The sequence below is a fragment of the Myotis brandtii genome, unplaced genomic scaffold, assembly GCF_000412655.1.
Source record: "Myotis brandtii unplaced genomic scaffold, ASM41265v1 scaffold395, whole genome shotgun sequence".
Lineage (NCBI taxonomy): Eukaryota > Metazoa > Chordata > Mammalia > Chiroptera > Vespertilionidae > Myotis > Myotis brandtii.
The window spans coordinates 3,561,057-3,578,477 of record NW_005365155.1 but is presented as its reverse complement, the minus strand read 5'-3'; the positions used below and the strand labels follow the sequence as shown (position 1 = coordinate 3,578,477).

General features: G+C 55.7%; 1 protein-coding gene across 1 annotated transcript in view; it reads left to right on the top strand.

Moving 5' to 3' along the window:
- The first annotated feature begins 2,787 nt into the window (after positions 1 to 2,787).
- Positions 2,788 to 17,421, top strand: part of EZR (ezrin) — a 21,366-nt gene continuing 6,732 nt past the window's right edge. Inside the window, exons 1-6 of the mRNA XM_005872892.2 lie at positions 2,788 to 2,875; positions 6,170 to 6,265; positions 7,099 to 7,373; positions 7,941 to 8,024; positions 9,087 to 9,233; positions 16,264 to 16,360. Coding sequence (XP_005872954.1) covers positions 2,813 to 2,875; positions 6,170 to 6,265; positions 7,099 to 7,373; positions 7,941 to 8,024; positions 9,087 to 9,233; positions 16,264 to 16,360 — 762 coding nt within the window. The 5' untranslated portion in view covers positions 2,788 to 2,812. The remainder of the gene's footprint in view (positions 2,876 to 6,169; positions 6,266 to 7,098; positions 7,374 to 7,940; positions 8,025 to 9,086; positions 9,234 to 16,263; positions 16,361 to 17,421) is intronic.

The window sequence follows — 17,421 nt, the reverse complement described above, 5'->3', positions numbered from 1 at the left end:
GGCTGGGGTGGGCTGGGAGCAGCAGAATGATGCTGTCATGGTTCATAGGTGTGTAGTGTAGTAGCTGAGCTGACCCCTAATAACAGCAAATATAATTTTTTAAAGAGTAGATTATTAAGCAGAGGGAGGATAGAGAGTCAGACAATGAAGTCTTATCTTCATTAAGGCAAAGAGATTTTACGTGTTGAATCCTGATATTCAGTAATATGCATTATATAGTCAAGTGACCTGGAGCAAAATACCTGTGAAATTCTAGTCATTGTTCATGAAACACACACACAACAAAACAACAAAACATGCATAGCATTTTGCTTAAATTTAAGAAGTCTTACTGGCCAGTTTTGTTCTTGTTTTGGTCTGTATTTAGGCATTTGTCTCTTGCATATACTGATATTCTAGTAAGAGCTCAGAAACTTAACTCTCCTACTGAAGTAAAAATAAAAAATACAGCTCAACCATGAAGCTAGCTGCTGTGTGGGGCAACAAAAGAGTTTTCTGCTGAATGTGGTCAGTGTGAAAAATATACTGACCTCATTTTCCTTGAGGGGTTCGGGCATGTGCAGCACCAGCTTTTCCCTACTTGTGTCTAAGATAAGTCATTTTGTTAGAAAATTCTGACATAGTACATAGTCGTAGAAAGACCTATTTTTTTTTAATCAATTGAGGGCTAACTTAACTCCCATATCTAACGTTATTTATCAATTCCCATTATGAATAGCGGAGTAGGATGAGGTCTGGTTCCTTACGTGTTCTGACACTTTAGACCTCACAGTATGACTCTGTGTCTGAGCGTCAATGGAGGAGCATTTGGAAGGAGACATGAATTATTAAATTATCGACACCATCAGCCACATGGCTCTGCATGTGTATATGGGGCCGGGGGTACATGAGCAAAATTAAACTTTAATTGTCACCACCCCTTCCGAACAAAACTGAGGTGTTTAGTATGTTGGCCAGCCTTCTCGGGTAGCTTTTCAGTGATGGCTGCTCCTGCACACGCCTGCACCCTCACCACGCCTGCTGGCGGTGCCTCCTGCAGCGAGCGTGGCCTCTGAGGAAAGTGTGATCTAGGAGACACACCAGGACGATACAGATTGCAAAGCATGTGCTCTTGTCCCGTCTTTGCACGAGGTTTGGGTGTTTGGACTTCAAGTTCCTGCACCTCTGACCTGTCGTGGGCCACCTCCCGTTGATTGGGGCGGCGCTGCTAATATGAGCGCCAGCTTTCACCACCTGTTGAGTTCACCAAAACCAGTTGCTGGGCGCGGAAACCTCTCACAAAGGTTGTGAAAAGGAGCTGGGCTTTAGAAGTTTCCTTAATTTCCAAAGCCTGATTTCTTTCAAAGCCCCTGGATAAGTGGACCAAGATATGTATAGAAATGGTCCTGTTTTCTGAGTAAATGTTTTATTTTAAATTTCGGTAGAAGTTTATGCTGCGTTCAGCACATCATTAAGGATCCGTACACTGGGAAATAATTTCCATAGTCTTCATAAACATGGACTGTTGAACATGCCCCTAAGGCAGTACCTCTGTGGTCCTTTGTCCCCGAGAGCACTTGGAGGTGTGTGGGTCCTGGTGGGTGTCCCGCTGACTGGGCACTGGTGTGGTTAGGCGCTGGCCATTCTGCAGGACTGGAGGTCGTCTTGCAAACCAGTGCTGTGCTGCCCGAAGGCCAAGATCACCCTGTGGGAAACACCGCAGGGTAACGACTAGTCAGGTGACACACACACCCCCTTGAGGTCAGGCGGCCTGGCCACTCACTGGTCATTTACAGCTTATTCTTGTATTATTACTTGTTAATTACAGGCAGCCCCCAGGGACTCGACGTATGTTGTTTCGTGGTTATGTTGCCATCTCCCATATATTTATAAAAAAAAAGTTCTGTCATTTCAACGTATGTACATATGTGCTTTATGTTTATTATTTATTTACCACAAGTAGAGGTTAGGAATTGTTATCTTTCTTTTACATTTTTTTTACTGTTTCACTTCATTACTGCTGTGTCTGTGCTCCATGTGAGTGACGTAGGTGCTTATGTAGGTGGGTTCCGACTTACGGTGAACATTGAGTTACGTCGCCGTAGGAACGGGTCTCCCACGTCACCCAGGACCTACTGTATTGTGTTTTCCATATAAACAGCAGTAAACCTACGTTTGCCCACCCAGTGGATCCTCTCCCTTCCTGTCCTGGTCTGAGTTCTCGGAGCCTCACTCGGCTGTTGTGGGGTCAGAAGGAGGTGGTGCGCGGGAAATCCACTGACCGTAGTCAGAGGACTTTTGCAGAGAAGGGCACAGACCTGAGTGTGAATGTGCTGAAGAAGGCAGGCCTGCATTCGGGTCCAGACTGTGCACGCCGAGACCCCTCAGCTACCTCCCGTCAGCCGGGGAGTGTGCGTGTGTGCGTGTGCGTGCGCGTGTGCACGCGGGTGTGTTGACGAGACTGATAATGGAACAACCTGCGTGTGGCTGAGTAGCTCCGAGTGGAAGGCTCAGGAGAGGATTAAGAGAAAAGAATGCTGTTGTCGCTGGGTTGGCTCAGTGGATAGAGCACCCGCCTGTGGACTGAAAGGGTCCCGACGGGTTTGATTCCGGTCAAGGTCACATGCCTGGGTTGCCAGCTTGATCCCCTGTAAGGGTTGTGCCAGAGGCAGCCAATCAATGATTCTCTCTCTTCATTGATGTTTCTCTCTCTCTCTCCCTCTCCCTTCCTTTCTGGAATCAATAAAGATATATTTTTTAAAAGAGAGAAAAGAATGCTCGCTAAGTGTGATTTGTGCCTTGTGTTTTCCAGATCAATGTCCGAGTCACCACCATGGATGCGGAGCTGGAGTTCGCCATCCAGCCGAACACCACAGGAAAGCAGCTTTTTGACCAGGTTGGTCTCTGTGAGCTTGAGAGAGAGAATTCCCATTTAGAAAAGAAACTTTTGCAACATCTGAATCATTTTGTTTGCGAAGCATATTCCTTGGTGTGCTGCCTGCTTCTCTCTGTAGAGCAGCCCATTTCCCCTCCCGCAGGGGCTCACGCTGAGAACTCTGTGGGGGTGGCCCTGCTCACAGCTCCGAAGGGCGCTTTCGGGGACATCGAAGGCTTCCTCGGCAGCCCAAGGGTGCCAGGCCTGCCGGTGCCTGCGGGGTGGCAGCACGCCGCCTCCACTCCCCCGGCTCTGCCGCACCCACAGCTCTGGCTGCCCTCTGCCCCTGGCTCTCGTGGTCACCTGGCTGCTGCTGGCCATCAGTGTGGGGCTGGGTGTAGTGGGGATCAGACACCGCCCACGGGCCCGAGAGGGGCCAGGCAGGCCACGGTTCCAGGGTGACCCTCCCCAGCTCCTTCTGACTGAGCTCGCTCAGACGCTCATCTGAGCTGGGCCCCACGGAGCCCGTAGCGTTCCCTCTCGCAGCCTGAAGGTGAAAGTGGGGTTTTAACGGGAGCACCGAGCCACCTGCGATAGCTCTTCCCCGGGACAGTTCCTCAGCGAGCAAGGTCTTCTTTCTGGGCTGAGTGAGTGCTCCGGGGCCGAGGTCCAGTGGGCAACAGGACGGGGTGTATGCAGGCCCTTGAGCTGTGCTCGCCTTTCTGAGGCCCCAGTGGGAGGAAAGCGATGTTCCCATCCCAGCACTAACCCGGGAAGTGGAGTGGGTGCTGATGGGAAGACCTGGGGGGTAAGATTTTAGCAAATCTAGAATCTGCAGTGACTCCCCGCTGCTGGGTGGGACGTCCTCTCATCGCCCATTCCCTGCGCTGGCCCCCCCACCCCCCACCCCCGCAGCAGCCCCAGGGGTTTCAGGGTGACAGTCCTGCCAGTGCCTGCAGGGGTGGGGACACACCTCAGCTCTCCCGGTGCTGCCTCGCCCAGCAAGGATCAAGACATTTACTGCTCTGGGTGGGGCTGGACTTGGTTCAAATTCTAAAGGTTTCGCCTGAAAGGTAATCTTGAAGTCGTTCCATGGAGCCAGCTGAGCTCCAGGGGGTGCAGGCGGGGGAGGGGGCCCAGGTGCTGTGTTAGCTGTGCCTGCAGCACCATGTCCCTCAGTCACGGACAGTCCTTGTCTTTAATGGGTGCCAGGCCGACCGCAAGCAATTTATTTTAAAGCAGAGCTGGGAGGCTCTACGTTAGGAAAGCGGACGGGGTGGTGAGTTAGACTGACCCCTCCTCTCTACCCCGGGAAGTCTCTGCAGTAACTGGGCTGTGACTGGGTCCTAGTCCAGGGCTCTGGTTGGATGAGCGTGTCACAGGTCACAGCCACGCAGGAGGCGGGTCCTCTGACAAGCCGAGGGCACTTGCCCACTGCTGGCGTCCAGAGGGGCGAGGACAGAGTTTTGCCGTGTGACTGTGTGTGCCCAGTGTCTCCATCAGGAGTGTTTTTCAGCTGCTGCTTAAGATGCAGTGAAATAGACAATCCCTGCCTTTACTTCCCAAACCCCTGCCACTTACAACGCCGCCCAGGCCGAGGTAAAGGGCTAGGCCTGCTCCTCTTCCCTCCCCGTGGGGTCAGCCTCGGGTTTGGCCGAGGACACTGAGGGGTAGTGAGGTGTTTCTCTAGGGGTGTCGGGTGCCCCCGCAGGGCGGCTGTTAGGATGGACCGCAGGAGGGAAGGTCCTCTGAGTCTCTTTTGTCATTTGGGGAGCGCCATTGGGATAGAAGCAGGGCTGGGAAACACAGAGGGGCGGGTTCCCCAGAAATCTGTGGGAGGTTCACGTCACGGAGCCTGTGGCAGAGTAGGCACCAGGCTTTTTCACCAAGAGAGTGAAGTCTGGGCTCTGTCCACGGGAGGTTCCAGAGTCTGATGCTGTGGGAAGGGGCTGGCACGCCTGCCAGGTGGAGAGGACTCTGAGCTGTGGCCCTGAGCACCCGCAGGGGCTGACGAGGGGGGAGGGCCGCCAGTGGGGAGGGCCGGGCCAGGGCTGCGGTGGGGGGTGAAGGGAGACAGGACAGAGAGAGGACGATTGCTGGAATGTGGGCTCTCTTGTGCAGCTTTGAAGCAACCCAGACAGGAAGGCAGGGCAGGTCTGACACGCAAATGAGGTGGAGATTTGCAGGAATAAGTCAGCGGCTTTGGGCATAGAGACTCTGGTCTCTGAATTGACTTTCTCTACACTTGGCTGCCATGAAAACAAGACATCGGGTTTCATAAAAGACGTGGGAGGCAAGCGCTGTGTGAGGGCGGACTCTTTCCTCTCTCCCTACCAGGGGAACGCAGGCATCTGTCCCCCAGGGCGGGAAGCAGGCTCGGGAAGGAGTCTAAGGGCATTTTCGACTTCCTTTAAGCGAGCGCTCCAGATCCCTGGTTCCCCATCGCTAGTGTGCTCAGTCTTCCCCTCTAAATGTGGTAGAAGATGCATTTGAAGGACAGCTAAGGGCCCTTCTCTTTGAGCCTAACATTGTACGCCATGGGCTTCAGGACTGCACAGCAAAGCTCCGGACTGGCCTTGGTCGTGTTCAACAAGTGTCCGCAGCTGCATGTCTGGTTCCGAGACACGGACCACCAGCTGGGCATGGCCACAGGAGAGGTTTTTCCTAGTGACACGGAGATTGCCCAGTGTGAAACCCTCGCTGTGACCAGGGGTGAAGTCTCCGTCTCTGGGGCAGAATATGAACTTCCTGGGCCTGTGTGAAGCCGAGACTCCCCGCCCTCCCTGGAAGCGCCACCATCGGCCTCCGTCTTCCCCAGGCTGCTGGCTCCCCGTTCCTGGATGCAGGGTCTCGGGCCAACTGGCTGAGAGGCAGGGCAGCCCGAGGAGAACCCAGTGCGGGCTGCTGGCTCCCCGTTCCTGGACGCAGGGTCTCGGGCCAACTGGCTGAGAGGCAGGGCAGCCCGAGGAGAACCCAGTGTGCCTCTGCTTCACGTCGGCCGCGCTCAGCTCCTTCCCCAGGGGCACCCCTGGCAGTGGCAGGCACTCCCGTGGCACATGCCGCCACTCAGCTCGCAGTGACTCGGGAACGCAGGATGGAGTTGAGGAGCAGGAGTGAGATTTGTAAACCAGAATCTGCTCAAATCGATATTAAAAATAAATCGTTAGGCTTTGGGGTGATGGAATAGCCTGTGTTAGCTGGCTCGGTGTGACCAGGCAGCCGGCACCGTGACCGCGGCCCCGTGACGGCGCTGCTGGTAGCGCTGCCCATTCCGTGTCTCATGGCTGTCGCCCTCCCGCCCTCTCTCCCTCGCAGGTGGTGAAGACCATCGGCCTGCGGGAAGTGTGGTACTTCGGCCTCCAGTACGTAGATAATAAAGGATTTCCTACCTGGTTGAAACTTGATAAAAAGGTAGGTCACAGTTAACTGTTTGCACTGTTACTGGGTGTTGGTCCTCCTTGTTGGCATTGAACTGGAGCACCTTACTCGGACTTTGGCTTTTGTTCCTTTTTATTTGTGTAAAAGTTTTTCCAGACAAAAAGGTCGCAGGTTTCCTGTAAATGGGGATACAGGTTGGCAATCGGACCCGGGCATTTCCCCTCGCTGCTCACTCACCGAGTGTATGAGGTTAATTCTTAGTATTTAGCTGACCTTAGTGTTGTTTTTACAGTGCGGTTATTAATCTTCTAAACCATGAATCACCCACTGTTTTGCAAGAACCTGTTACTGCTTTGTCAGAACCTGTGATAGATTATCTCCCAACTCTAAAGACGGGATAATTCCAGTAACAATTACAGAGAACAGCAAGAAGCAAAATGTGTTTTCTGCAAACAATTTGGAAAATGTCCCTTTTCCAAACCCTGCTCTCCTCCCAAATTATATGGCAGCAGGGGTGGTTGGGGCTGTGAAGGAGGAGGGGCGGGAGCTCCGTGGTCCACGCTGGACTGGCCACATGGCCGGACTCCAGGTTCCAGGCTCATGGAGCAGGTGTTTCGAGTTCGAGTTCTCCCTCGCCCCGTCCCCAGAAGATCGGGCCAGGCTGGCGCCAGGCTTCCCGAGAAGGGAGGGTGTGTAGTGGGACTTCTTAAACTGGCCTTTGGGTCTTACATGTAGAAGGTGACTTCAGCGTAAACAGTCTTTGAAACTGGCCTGCAGGGCCCTCTGAGCCGTGGGTGGCAGCCTGTGCTGGGGGGCAGGGCTTTCTCTCCTGAGCCCGCAGTGAGCGTTCGGCTTCTGTTGTGCAGGTGTCGGCCCAGGAGGTCAGGAAGGAGAATCCCCTGCAGTTCAAGTTCAGGGCCAAGTTCTACCCTGAGGACGTGCCTGAGGAGCTCATCCAGGACATCACGCAGAAGCTCTTCTTCCTCCAAGTGAAGGAGGGCATTCTGAGCGATGAGATCTACTGCCCTCCCGAGACCGCGGTGCTCCTCGGCTCCTACGCCGTGCAGGCCAAGTTCGGAGACTACAACAAAGAACTGCACAAGTCCGGGTACCTCAGCTCCGAGCGGCTGATCCCCCAGAGGTGAGCGGCCGGGCCTGGGGCGGGGCGGGCAGGTGAAGCAGCAGAGAACACGGACGTCGAGGGCAGCGCTCACACGGCAGCGCCCTGAGGCCCGGTGATCCGCCTGGACAGTGGGGGCTGAGCAGCAGCAGGGAGGGGACGTCCTCATGGGCTGTAGGCGGCCTGTTATTTGAGGGTGTTACAAAGTAACCACGTTTTTCACCGTGGCCCCCGCTCCTGGTGTATAATAGTTTGGCCCCTGGTGTATAATAGTTTGGCCCCCGATAAATCTGTTGTTAGTCACTAATGATTAAATAAATGACCCTTTTGGGCAGAAAGGCTTCTTAAAATAAAACGTCCTTTACATTTTTTCCCAGCAGGACTGAGTTTGTCTCTTTCGAGTCTAAATCATCAGATTTTAGTTCGTCCTAAGTAGAATTGCACATTAGGAAGTAGAAACAAATGCACTTTGTGGTGATTTTATTTGAAGAAAAAGTGAAGGTTTGCATGAGGGGACAGAGCCTGTCACTCACCTCTCAGCCCTGCCCTTTGGGGTGACAGTGTTGTGCCTTCTTCCTCTGCCGTCAGAGTCATGGACCAGCACAAGCTCACCAGGGACCAGTGGGAGGACCGGATCCAGGTGTGGCACGCGGAGCACCGCGGGATGCTCAAGTGAGTGTGGCGGGCTGCCTGCGGCCTGTTGTCTGCCTGTGCCCGCGAGGGCCGTCCCAGGGAGGTGACCAGCCGGCTACAGTGAGGTTTCCGTAACAGCCAGTGTTCCCGCCTGGGGTCGGGGCAGAGGCAGGTTGGTTGAAGCCTTCAAGACCCAAACACACACACACACACACACACACACACACACACTCTCTGTCTCTCCCTCCCTCCCCGTCCCGTTAGTCGAGGGGGCGGGGCACTGCTCCTAAGCATCAGGCTTCTGTCTTCCTCTGTCACAGAGGGGCCAGGTTCTTCATTGTCCGTGAGGTGACTGCCTTCAAAAGTAAGTGCAGACAACTGATCCCAAGCCAGAAACACTTGCTGTTAGCGTAGGAAATGGCCAGTCTCTGCTGTCCCTGAATCCTCGCCTCAGGCATGGCCGCATGGTCCCAGACTCAGAGGCCTTTTATAGTTTGGGCTTCGCAGACACGTGTCCTTAGGGCAAGTGGTTCTCAACCTTGGCTGCACATTAGAACCACCTGGGAATCTTTAAAACCCTGATTTCTGGGCCTCATCCTCCGGAAATTGTTTCTTTGTTACTATTGTTGTGGCCCCACCCCATAACAAAGAAACAGAATTTCTGGAGGATGAGGCCCAGAAATCAGGATTTTAAAAAGATTCCCAGGTGGTTCTAATGTGCAGCCAAGGTTGAGAACCACTGCCTTAGAGCTTCCTGTCCCAGCCATGCTGCTTCCTTGGAGGGAAATAGCTCGAAGCCTAAGCCGAGGCTGCTAGTGAGGCACATGGTGGGAGCCCCCGAAGGCCCGCAGGCGAGAGAAGTGGGATCCTGGCAATAAATGGAACAGGAGAGTCTGTGTCCAGAGAAGCCAGCGTGAGTCAGTCCAGTTCCCTCAGAATGTGAGGGATGCCAGTGGTCAGATCGGGGCCGCCTGGGCACGGTGTGGGTGCCAGCAGGACAGCCCCCGGAGCGCGTGGCTGTTGGCCGTCCACGCGACCTGCCTGCGCCTCAGGCCGCCAGGACATCCCCACTGACCATGGTGCGTGTCTGTCCCCCAATAGAGACAGCGCCATGCTGGAGTACCTGAAGACCGCCCAGGACCTGGAAATGTACGGGATCAACTATTTTGAGATAAAAAATAAGAAAGGAACAGACCTGTGGCTTGGAGTGGATGCCCTGGGACTCAATATTTACGAGAAAGAAGATAAGTGAGTTGAACTTCATACTGAGCTTTAGTTGGTGGGGAATGGGCCTGGAGGCAATGGCGAGCATGGGGATTACGCATGCGGGCTGCGTTTGAAGCGGTTACGGGCAGCTGACTGGCCCCGGGGTGTGGGTCTTCGAGGGCTTGCGGCTGTGACGGCCTGGAGTGTGCGTCACTTCTCTCCTGTCTCTGCGACCTTTTTACCGTCACGTGTTGCATGTGCGGAGGGTCCCGCAGGGAGACCACGGAGGTCTGTGACCTCACCCCCAGGCAGCCTGGCGGCTTGGAGGTTTGTGCTAATCCAACTGGGGTATTTGTGGGGCTGCTGGGGACCCTAAGACCTGTAAACAGTAGCCTTTATGTACACAGCCCACCAGGTCATCTGCCACCCGGGAGGTGAGTGGTCTGTTGGGCATGGAGCAGGCCAGGTGAGGGTTCTCAAGAGCGGCTCCCCTGACTTCCTGTGCCCGTCCCTGTGTGCCCGTCCCTGCGCACACAGGCCTTTTCCTGCTGAGAATCCACACAGAAAACATCGTTCTAATTCAGTGAGCGGAGGACAAGCCTAAATTCTAGACTCTTCCCATCAGAAGCTTCCTGAGTGCAAGCGGCCCTGACGGCCGGCTGGCGTCCCAGCAGAGCGTGGCTGCAGGTCTGAGGGTGAGGGTGCCGGGGCTGCCCTCAGGCCTTTATGCCAAGCCACGCCCTTGGGCCTGGGTTCCTGCCTCCGTGCCTGCGGAGCCCAGGCTAGACCACTGACCCAGTGCCCCTCCTGGCCGAAGGCTGTTCCTCTAAGTCCTGGCTCCCGCATGTCCACCTGGGCCTCCCTCTCCCTGCCTGTTCCCAGAGGTTAATGTTCTCAGCTCCCCACACTCCAGATCGCCCACAACCCCTCTCTGGCATTCTTGAGGGGCGCAGTACTGCTTTTGACAAGTGATACCACAAAAGAACCTCTCTGTAATCTCAGCCACTGCATTCTTGCCAGAACTCCACGTACAGGCAGGGCCCCGGTCAGACGATCCTAACCCCTCCACTTGGTGCCTGAATTGGGTGGAGGCGTGGTTGGGCCGCGCTGGGGATCCCTGCTGGAGATGCTAGTCACGCATGCGACGGGGCAGGCCTTCCAGAGCCTAGAGGTGGGTTACGGGGCCTGTGCTCTTCCCGAGTGTGCGTGAGCGGAGGCCTCGTGGATCACATGGGGGAAACTGTCTCTTTGAACTTTCTTGAGTGACCAGGTTTGTAACGCAGCCTGGGCCAGGGCTGTCCAAACAGGTTTTTCAAGCTGCAAGCAGCAGCCTAGGCAGGAACGCGGTGAAGGCAGCCTGTAACACCCCCAGCACACAATGTGCATTTTTCCAAGTAAAACGAGCTGCTGGCTTCTCCGGTCCTAGTCCTGCTCCCCTCCCCCCGGTGAGCGGTGAAACTGGCGACCCTGTCAAAGGGGCCTTCTCCCCAAAGACAATGCTGTGGGGGGGAACCTCCTCACTTCCTGCCTCCCCCCCTCCTGCTGGGGAAGGCATCCCTCTTCAGTTACGAAAACAAGCAGATGTTCACTCAGTCAATAGGCCCAGCTTCTCCTTTTAAACAAATATGGACAATACCGTGTCCATGGCGAGCCAGGGGCTGCGGCTCGGGTCTGAGGCCACTCCTGGCTGTGCTCACGTGGACTTGGTGCCCTTGCAGACGAGCAGTGCAGGGTCAGGTTAGGGTTAGGAGTGCTGGAGTGGGTTAGGGTTAGAGTTAGGAGTGCAGGGGTGGGTTAGGGTTAGAGTTAGGAGTGCAGGGGTGGGTTAGGGTTAGGGTTAGGAGTGCAGGGGTGGGGTAGGGTTAGGGTTAGGGGGGCGGGGGGGTGGGTTAGGGTTAGAGTTAGGAGTGCAGGGGTGGGTTAGGGTTAGAGTTAGGAGTGCGGGGGGGTGGTGGGTTAGGGTTAGGGTTAGGAGTGCAGGGGTGGGGTAGGGTTAGGACTGCAGGGGTGGAATTCTTGGAAGTTGCTCAGATGGGAGACCGGGTACATTGAGGATGTGAGTTGGGTGATAGGTTCGGTGCGCCCTGCAGAGAAACAGACATGCCTGTATTTCACTAAAATGTCCTTTTAGTGTTGAATGTGCTCCGGTTGGGAAGTGCCTCCTGGGCCCCTTGCTCATCGTATACGTGACCCCTACGTGGGAGACGTAGGACTGAGCACTTGTCTTTCTCTCCGTGAACCGTAGGTCGGAGCAGGAGACGGCGGGAGGGAGGGAATTGGCAGACCCAGGCCCTTCCCTGAAAAGCGTTATCAGCCTGGGAACAGTTCAGATCAGCTGCTATAATTCTGCTTGGCATCCAGACCAAGAACAAAACAACAGAACGAGACAAAGAACGAGAGGAACCCGATCCCCCCCCCCTCCCCCGTTCTTTAGTTCTTTAGTCCTTGCAGCAGGGCCAGTGTGTTTCGTAGTCCAGGAGGGACGGTGAGGGGTGAGGCTGCTCCCACGGGGCGAGGCCCCGGTCCGTCCCCTCCATGAACCCTTCCAGCGAGAGGATGTGGGGAGGGCTGTCGACCAGGTGGGACTGAGACCAGCACAAGTGTCCTTTCCCTTCGGTTCCTTACTCAGGATGTCAGTCAGATGCTCTGATTTCCATTTCATTCACGTTCGAAAGGACGTTTCAAGCACATAATAAACCAGCTACTTTAAAGACAATTTCCACTTTCCAAAAGCACACCCAGTTGGCAGGATATGTTAATTCTGGCTGGGGGGAGGGCGAGGGGGGAGGTGCCATGTTGTGCTCAGTGAAAGGGAGGAGACACCAGGCAGTTGTGTTGGCTGTGAGTCTGTTTTACCAGACGTGCGGGGACCCCAGGTGCCAGGCCATTCTCTCCTGGACTCTGGGACCCGAACATGAACCTGGAACAGTCACTTAGTCTCTATAGAAGTTCCCCATGGCCAGGACTCGTGAGACCCTCCCAAGTGGGAAGTTTCAGAGTTTGCCTCAGGCTGACAGAGTTTGGGCCGTGGTTAGACACCTGCCCACCCACTGGAGCCTGTAGGCCTGGCCCCGCTGCAGGCTGTAGGGTGGGAGGTGGGGGCGGCCCCTCCAGGCGCAGGGTGGCCAGGCCACGCTAGTGAGTCCTCCCTCCACGCTGGTGCGGGCCCCACCCCAGCCCTGTTATCTGCCCCAGCCCTGCCTCTGGCCAAGGACTGGCTCTTCACTCTGTAGGACACGGTGATCTCCAGCCCAGCCCACCCCCCAGACCGTTCCTAAACCTTTTAAATGAAAAATCTCGGACACATTGCAAACCGGGAAGGTTTCACAGTGAGCGCCGCGTGCCTGCTGCGGGGAGACCTGGCGGCTCCCACCTGCCTTGTCCTCGCCCAGCAGTGCCCGGGCCTCTCCCTGCACACCTCCCCCACGTGCACATGGCTTCCCGGGCGCAGGGCGTTCCGTTTTCATTTGATGTAAAACTTAAATATAATGAAATGTTCGCTCTTACGTGTCCATTTACTGAGTTTAGACAAACAAATGCCTGTAAAAAACCAAACTCCTGTCAAGATGTACAATGTTGTCATCACCTTCTGGCATATTTTGAATTAAAATTCTTTAGTTCGTTTTGAAATCATTTCAGATTTTTGAAAAGTTTCAAAACCAGTAAATACGAAAGATTCCATGTACCCTTCTCTTAGCTGCCCCAGACTGCCCGTCCAGGTGTCACGGGGGGAGTCAGCACCCAGAGGAGACCTGGCCACCTGTGGGCGTCCCCCATCATAACCGCTGTCCCCCACCATAACCGCTGTCCCCGCCATAACCGGCTGTCTCCCGCCATAACCGCTGTCCCCGCCATAACCGGCTGTCCTTGACTCTCCTGCCCCAGGGTCCCACCTGGAACAGCCCTTGCATTTAGTGGGCCCGCCTGCCCAGCCTCCTTCCATCTGGGCCAGTTCGCTCGGTCTGTCTGTCTGTCTGTCTGTCACGACAACTTGCAAGGAGAAGCCTCGCAGGCACCCACTTGACGCTTGAAAAGTACTGACCGTAACTTAGTAGAAAGCTCCTCAACTTGGGTCTTTTTTCTCATGGTTACGTTCAAGTTTGATACTTTTAAAACATATATTTTTTATTGATTTCAGAGGGAGAGGGAGAGAGAGAGAAATATCAATGATGAGAGAGAATCGTTGATTGGCCCCACTGGGGATTGAGCGCGCAACCCAGGCATGTGCCCTGACTGGGAATTGAGCTGTGATCTCCTGGTTCATAGGTTGACGCTCAACCACTGAGCCACACCAGCGGGTGAGTCTGGTATTTTGGCGAGGACCCCACGGGCGGGCTGTGCTGTCTGTCCTGCGAGGCCTGCGTGGTGGCCGTGATGCCAGGACCTCCTTACTGTGCTGCTGACCTTGATCACTGGTCAGGTGGGGCTGCTGCGCTCCTCCTCCAGCACTTCCTCCCTTCCCAACCCATGCGGGTGTTGGGGGGACATATTAAACTATAAGCACCCCAGTTCTTACCACACTTTCCTTCTAGCATCCCTGGCGGGTCTTGCAGGAAACTGATTCCTCTGGTATTTAAGAAATGCTGTGCCGTTGAAAGGAGGGCGTGTTCATTGGAAGGCTGGTGTAAGGGGACAGTTCCCCGTCCCCATTCTCAGTAGTTTCTGTTGCGGGGACTCGGGTGCTTGCTTTATCCTCTGGGCTCTGACCTCATGCTGTGGTTTGGACGCCATTGTTGTTGAGCACTTTCCTTCCACTTGACGAGTCCAGGGTCGTCCTGCACTTTCCCCCAGGCCTGGAATCAGCTCTTTCTCGGAAGAGCTCTGGTCCCTCTTAGTCAAGAATATCTTTTTTTTTTAAATGTGTGGCCTAAGCAAGAGCAGGCTCACAATATAAATCCTTTAAATCGACGGTCCTTCTCTGTTCATGTCCTATGTGTGAACTCTTTAAAAAAGAGAAAAAGAAAGAAATCCTTGTGGGCGTTAGTTCCAACCATGGTCAGGCATGAAAGGGGTTCTTAGCTCCGATCCTCTGACACCGCAGTCACGCTGATGAATGGCTGTCAGTGTTACACGAGCTTCCAGAGTCTAAAGAGACCAACTTTCCAGCCGCGCCAGAGAGGCCCTAGTGACAGCCTGGCAGGAGCGATGCCTGTCTGGCCTTCGCTCGCGGTTGGACAGCTGACCCTCGGTCCCTGTTGGCTGGGAACGAGCGGCAGCCCCCGGGCTCCTCTGTTGCAGTGATTGCTCGTGCTCCGGAGGGAACCTCCTGGTGTCACTCGTGCGGCCTTTGTGTGAGGACACGGGTGGGAGTCGGCAGGACCCGTGACCTCCTGAGCTCCTTCACCTCTAACAGTTACTGTCCCGTGTGAGAAGCTGGGGTGACAGCACTCCCTGCGTGTGTGTTGGGGTGCTGGGGAGCACGTTGGCCCCTGGGGGACAGGGCCCCGGAAAAGCACCTGCACTGAGAAGGTGACACTGAAGCTGCCCCCTGGCAGTGCCCTGACACCGCTCCTCCAGGCGTGTGTGACTGCTGTGTCCCTCAGAGCGCCCCCCCCCCCAAACACACACACACACACACACATACACACACACACACACGCTCTGCCTTGACCTGGCTTTGCTGCCATAGCAAGACTACATTGCCCACTAGTTTTTATTTGAACGTGTTGGTAGGCAGCGTTCCACCCCACCCCTGCTCTCTTCTAAATGGGGAGTTTTTACACATCTGGGAAAAGACCAGTTTTGATGGCAGTATCCTTGAGTGGTGGCTTAGGACCTGTGTTCCTTCTAAAAGGGTATCCATGGCGACATGCTGGAGGAATAGGGTGGCATCAGGAGGTGAGTAGAGCATGTGGTCTTGAAGTCATATGATAAACGTCCCCGCGTTGCTAATTACAAAGCCGGTCTCTGCCTGTAGTGGACTCCAGTGATCACAGAGGACCGTGTGGGGCTTTCGTTACGAGTGTGGTCAGAGTGTGGAGGTGACACGGGAAGGAAAACGCACCCACACCACGCCCTCGGCTCCTCAGGGAGGCACACCAGTTGTAAACATGTGCCTGCCCAGCACCCGAGCACCTGACTGATCTGAAGGAAAGGCTGGTGTAAGGGGACAGTTCCCCGTCCCCATTCTCAGTAGTGCCCACCTGCAGCCATGGCTGGACCATCCAGACAAAATCCACAGGCACATGGGGGCCTGACCCGGCCAAGGCCGCCGCCTCAGCGAGCAGCCACTCGGCACAGCTGGGGAAGACACCACGAGGAAGCTCACCTCCTGGGTTTCAGAGAGCTCAGTGGTAACGCAGTGACTTACACAGGAGAGTGCAGGCCGAGGGGGAAGACCCGGGGAGAGGAAGTGAGCGGCTGTGGTGCAGGTCGGGCTGGGAGAGCAGGAGGGAGCCCGTCCAGGGGCCTCCGGGAAACCCTGTGTTGAGAGTCTGGGGGACCAGGAAGCCGGGGCTGCTAAGGGGAGGGCTGTGGCTTTCCTCCTGTAGAACCTCTTGCCGTGGGGGGTGACGTGAGGAGCTGGCGAGGGACCTAGTCCTGGACCCTCCGTACTCACAGGCTCTCCTCTCAGCCGGTCCCACCTGGGGCAGCAGGAAACCGCCCTGCTGACATTTTGGAAGAGGGACCACTAATCGGACAAGCCGGCTGACGTAGATGCTGGCGCCGAGGAATTGGTTCGGCTGTCGCCACGGGAAGGCGGGCTTAGGATGCTGATGTGAGGGTGTTTGCAAACGATGGTTGTGAGAGACATTTCAAACGGGTGCCAGGACGTGCGGGGCTGGACATCAAAGATGACCTTGAGATTACAAGCCAGGGTGACTCGATGCAGTGAGACACTCAAACAGAGAAAGACGAGTGGGAATGGACGGGTTTCCTGAGCTTGAGCCTTACAGACAGCCCCCTGCCTTCCGAGGGCGCGCAGGAACACTCGGTAATGATGTATGTCCCATATTATGCTCCCCGGGTAGCCTTATACTTGTTAAAATTGAACAGAGAAAACTAAGAATAGATTTGCAACACCTATTAGTCAATCCGGGCACATCTAACATCTGACCTTTTTTAACCTCAGGTTGACCCCAAAGATTGGCTTCCCGTGGAGTGAGATCAGGAACATCTCTTTCAATGACAAGAAGTTTGTCATCAAGCCCATCGACAAGAAGGCGCCTGTAAGTTCACGTGGAGTCCAAACGGGCGACGAGGAGCCGGGATGCCCAGAAGTGTGTGTGTGTGTGTGTGCGTGTGTGTGTGTGTGTGTGTGTGTGTGTGTGTGTGTGTGCGCGCGCACGGGGCGGGGGGGGGGCAGCAGGTTACATTGAGGGTCCAGGACCTCTCGGGACACGGCCGACCATGGTGTGGGAGGTTCTTGTGGAGGCCAGGTGCCTGTCACCTGAGTTGTCAGGTGTCTTCATTCCTTGGAAGAAAAGAGCCATTCTGCGTCGTTGACCTTTGCCGAAAGCTGAGCCTTTCTGGGCTTGAAACGCTCGTGTTCACGGGGAAAAAGCAGCCGGCCCCCAAGACCACACAGCTGGGGTGTGGGGGCTCCTGGCAGCATCTCGGGTCCCCGCCTGGAGCGGACGGCCATCGCTGCCGGCTCCGGGGCCAGAACCTGCGCTGTCCTTGCAACTTGCCTTGTTAGGAAGTCAGGCCTGCGCCCAGAGCGCTGCTGGGCCTCCAGGGGTGGGTCACGAAGGCCCCGCGGGGAGGCGGCCTGGGCTCAGGCTCCAGCTGCCCTGGGGGGTGACGTGGGAGCTGGCGAGAGACCGAGTCCTGGACCCTCCGCATCTCCCAGGGCTCCCCGCTCGAGGCTGGTCTCACCTGGGGCAGCAGGAAACCAGATTTCCATGTTTCAGTTTTTCCCTAGAAGATAGAAAGGAAATCCCAGAGGCAGGTTGACTGGTGAGGCAGGGGCTTCCTTCCCTCCCCCACCCCGGCAGCTGGGCAGTTTCTGCAGCAACTCCGTGCCCAGCCTGTCCTTCCGCAGGCCGGCTCCTCCTGCCATGTGCACGCGCAGGCTGGGGCCTTAACCGTCGCTGTTCAGCCTGCGTCTCCCTGTGGCCTCCTGGCAGAGGCAGAGGCTCGAGGCAGTGAGCTCTAACCGCTTTTGAAACGTCTAAGAAGCGAAAATTATGTTGGGCTGGACCCTGCTCTGTGCTCAGCCCCTTTCACCGTGACCTTTGCCCCCCCGCCCCACCCCCACCCCTCACGCCCTGGCCAGGGATCCCAGGGT